Here is a 3998-nt window from a genome sequence, read left to right on the forward strand (position 1 = left end):
TTTTTTTTTTTTTTTTTTTTTTTTTGAGACAGAGTCTCACTTTGTCGCACAGGCTGCAGTGCAATAGTGCGATCTTGACTCACTGCAACCTCTGCCTCCTGGGTTCAAAGAATTCTCCTGTCTCAGCCTCCCGAGTATCTGGGATTACAGGTGCCTGCCACCATGCCTGGCTATTTTTTTTTTTTTGTATTTTGTATTTTAGTAGAGATGTGGTTTCACCATGTTGGCCAGGCTGGTCTCAAACTCCTGACCTCAGGTGATCTGCCCACCTCGGCCTCCCAAAGTGCTGGGATTACAGGTGGGAGACACTGTGCCTGGCCCAGGAAAGTCTAATCTTCTAGGCCTCAGTTGGCCCAGGAATGATCCTCTCAGGCTACCTCCTCAAATTCCCTCAGAGAAGTTTGGCTAGCTCCTTGGTAAGTCATTCCTTTACTCAACAAATATCTTTCGAGGACCTACTACATGCCAGGCACTCTTCTAGAAGCTGGGACTAAAGTAATAAATATAACAGACAATACATCTGGCCTCACAGAACTTATAATCTAGTGTTGAAGACAGATAATAAGAAGACATATTAGTAAAATATAAGAGACTATTTTACAAAGACTGTGCTAAGAATAAAAAGAAGGGGCTTCTAAGAAAATGTTGTGCAAGAAAATAAAGAAAAAAAATAAGGCTGGGTAATACAAAGTGTACATGGGATTGTTTGTGACCAGCAGTGGGGCAAGACAGGCATTTTAGATAGAGCAGCAAGGGAAGACCTCATGGCTTTGGAGTGAAAATGTGAAAGAAGCAAAGGAATCAGTCATGGGGGTGTCTGCAGGGAGAGCATTTGGGGGAGAGAAAACCACAAATGCAAATATGTCAGAAGTGAGCCTGGCATTTTGAAGGGGCAGCAGGAGGCCACGTGGTTGGAGCTGATGCCCAACAGGGAGAGAACTAGGAGGCTGGTCCTGGTGTCCTCGGTCCTAGTTGGTCACACAGCCTTGTCAGTCATGATGGCCTCCTCATGAAAAAGAGGGCAACTTCTGTGAAGCCTTTATAACAACTTCTCATCAAAGGCGTCTCTCACACAAGCAATGCGCTGCCCTACTTTGCTATTCTTGACCGTGCCATCACATAATAAGCAGGCGATCCATTATCCGTACTTACTAGGCTCTATCGGAGTTCCACAGCCGGCACAGAAAAAATTCTGGGCTGCTACCACAAGGTCCCTCCTGAATACAAAAAATGATACTAGTTACATTTCAGAGAAGGCCAATGGAATATTTTTCACTAATTAGAAAAGAAATGGCCATCGTGATACTTTTCTCAACTAAGGGCCTTAACTTTGTCACCTTTCATTTGGGAAAGAAACAGATTTATTCAATACAATTTTCTAGTTGAAATCTCTGAGTCTTTTAAAACTACAACTAATTTTTATTTTTATTTTTTCCTGAGACAGGGTCTTGCTCTGTCACACAGGCTGGAGGGCACTGGCATGATCATGGTTCACGACTGCCTCAAACTCCTCGACTCGGCTCAAGCAATCCTCAGCCTCCTGTGTAGACAGCTAGGACTATAGGTACACGCCACCATGCCCAGCTAGCTTTTTTTTGGCTTTATTATTTATTTTTGTAGAGATAGGGTCTATGTTGCCCACGCTGGTCTCGAACTCCTGGCCTCAAGTCATCCTCCTACTTCGGCCTCCCAAAGTGCCAGAATTACAGGTACGAGCCACTGTGCCCAGCCTTAAAGCTACGTCTCTTTAAAAGCTTCTGCTAGGCCAGGCGCAGTGGCTCATGCCTGTAATCCCAGCACTTTGGGAGGCCGAGGCAGGCAGATCATGAGATCAGGAGATCTAGACCATCCTGGCTAACACAGTGAAACTCCGTCTCTACTAAAAATACAAAAAAATTAGCCAGGCGTGGTGGTGGATGCCTGTGGTCCCAGCTACTTGGGAGGCCGAGGCAGGAGAACAGCGTGAACCTGGGAGGCAGAGCTTGCAGTGAGCCGAGATTGCACTACTGCACTCCAGTCTGGGTGAAAGAGTGAGATTCTGTCTCAAAAAACAAAACAAAACAAAACAAAAAGCTTCTGCTAAAACCAAAGCAAAAGTCAGTGTCACTGATAACCCCAAGGGGTTTTTAGGGAGGGTCTCAATGCCCATGTATAGGGTTCCAGCTCCAGAGAGAACCAGCCTTTATACAAGGAAGATAGTTACACAAGGAAGATAGTTCAGGGAGCCCATACACCAAAAGATGATGCACTTGGGAAATTCACAAATGGATCTAAAGAAATTTAGATGAATAAGAGGTAATATAAGACAAAGAAATCAAATCAAACATTTCTGGTAAGAGATATACCATCCCATTGAGGGATTTTCTTTCTTTTGTTTTTTGAGATGTAGTCTTACTCTGTCACCCAGGCTGGAGTGCAGTGGTGCAATCTCGGCTCACTGCAACCTTCACCTCCCAGGTTCAAGTGGTTCTCCTGCCTCAGCCTCCCAAGTAGCTGGGACCACAGGCATGCACCACCATGCCCGGCTAATTTTTGTATTTTTAGTAGAGATGGGGTTCTGCCATGTTAGCCAGGCTGGTCTTGAACTCCTGACCGCAGGAGATCCCGCCCACCTTGGCCTCCCAAAGCGCTGGGATTACAGGCATCAGCCACTGAGCCCAGCTTGAGGGATTTTCTATTAAACTGTTTATGCCATAGTTTTACATGTGACTTGGAAATACCATGGAAATTGTAAAATGTGATTACAGTTCAGGATCAGCAAAGATGGCCAAGGTAAAAATATGCTAAATCTCTGCCCAGGTGCCATAGCGAGGACTTAGGAAACCCCTAAAGAAAAGATACCCCAGGCTAAGGAAAGTGACCCCTCACAACACCTAGAGAGGGAATTCTGCCCAAGCAGCCCCAGAGATTTTCTTGGCATTCTCTCAAAAGAAGAAAAACAAAAGAAATATCTAGTCTATAAGGCATCTCCATGAGGCAGAGTCAACCCCTCTCCAGTCCCTTGGACACAGTCAACAACCCTCACCAGTCCCTTTGTAAAGTTTGGCGGTTTGCACACCAAATTGAATACAAACCAAGAGGGATGGAAAAATTATACTTGGTTAAAATGTTTTGTGTATAATCTTTTTCCATAATCTGTCCTATACTCTCAGAACAAATTACAATTAAACTATTATTTTAAATTTATAGGTTTATTTCCTTTTCTGCATAATCTTAGTTGTTTTGTCTTTTAGAACTTTTGTTACTTCTTAGAGAACAAACATATTTTTATTTACATTCTGTTACATTTCTTTTGTTGGTTTTGAGATGGAGTCTCGCTCTGTCACCCTTGGAGTGCAGTGGCGCAATTTCAGCTCACTGCAACCTCCGCCTCCTGGATTAAAGCAATTCTTGCTCCTCAGCCTCCTGGGTAGCTGGGATTACAGGCCTGCGCTCACCACGCCTAGTTAATTTTTGTATTTTTAGTAGAGAGAGGGTTTCACCATGTTGCCCAGGCTGGCCTCAAACTCCCGACATCAGGTGATCCCCGACCCTAGCCTAGGCCTCCCAAAGTGCTGGGATTACAGACGGGTGTGAGCCACTCCCTGGTCTCTGTAACATTTTTTTTAACTATAAGTGCTTTCCCTGAGATTAAATGTTCCTTTTTCAGAAGTTTATTCATTCATTTTTATTTCACACTGACTGTTCTGGAAGATAAAGTGGTCCAGTCTTTTAAAATTATCATAGGCTGGGCGAGGTGACTCACACCTGTAATCCCAGCACTTTGGGAGGCTGAGGTGGGTGGATCACTTGAGCCCAGGAGTCCAACACCAGCCTGGGCAACATGGTGAAACCCCATCTCTAACTTTTTCAAAAAGGAAACAAATTTTTAAAAAATTACTGTATATAATTTTTAAGTTTTGATATTAGCCACTTTTAAAAATCTCCTTTAAGCCTATTTAATTGTGAGTTGCTATGTAATATTTACAATTAGGCTTGCATAGTTGAATTCTCAACCT

The 3998-nt window shown here is 43.7% G+C and overlaps 1 protein-coding gene across 7 annotated transcripts in view; it reads right to left on the reverse strand.

Annotated features, from left to right (window-relative positions):
• RUBCNL (rubicon like autophagy enhancer) overlaps positions 1 to 3998 on the reverse strand; it is a 55694-nt gene that overhangs the window by 14029 nt on the left and 37667 nt on the right. For all 7 annotated transcript variants that reach the window (XM_017862075.1, XM_017862076.1, XM_017862071.1 and 4 more), the window contains one exon: positions 1153 to 1217. In XM_017862075.1, coding sequence (XP_017717564.1) covers positions 1153 to 1217 — 65 coding nt within the window. The remainder of the gene's footprint in view (positions 1 to 1152; positions 1218 to 3998) is intronic.

This window comes from Rhinopithecus bieti, unplaced genomic scaffold, assembly GCF_001698545.2.
Source record: "Rhinopithecus bieti isolate Rb0 unplaced genomic scaffold, ASM169854v2 scaffold_61533, whole genome shotgun sequence".
NCBI classification, from domain to species: Eukaryota; Metazoa; Chordata; class Mammalia; order Primates; family Cercopithecidae; genus Rhinopithecus; species Rhinopithecus bieti.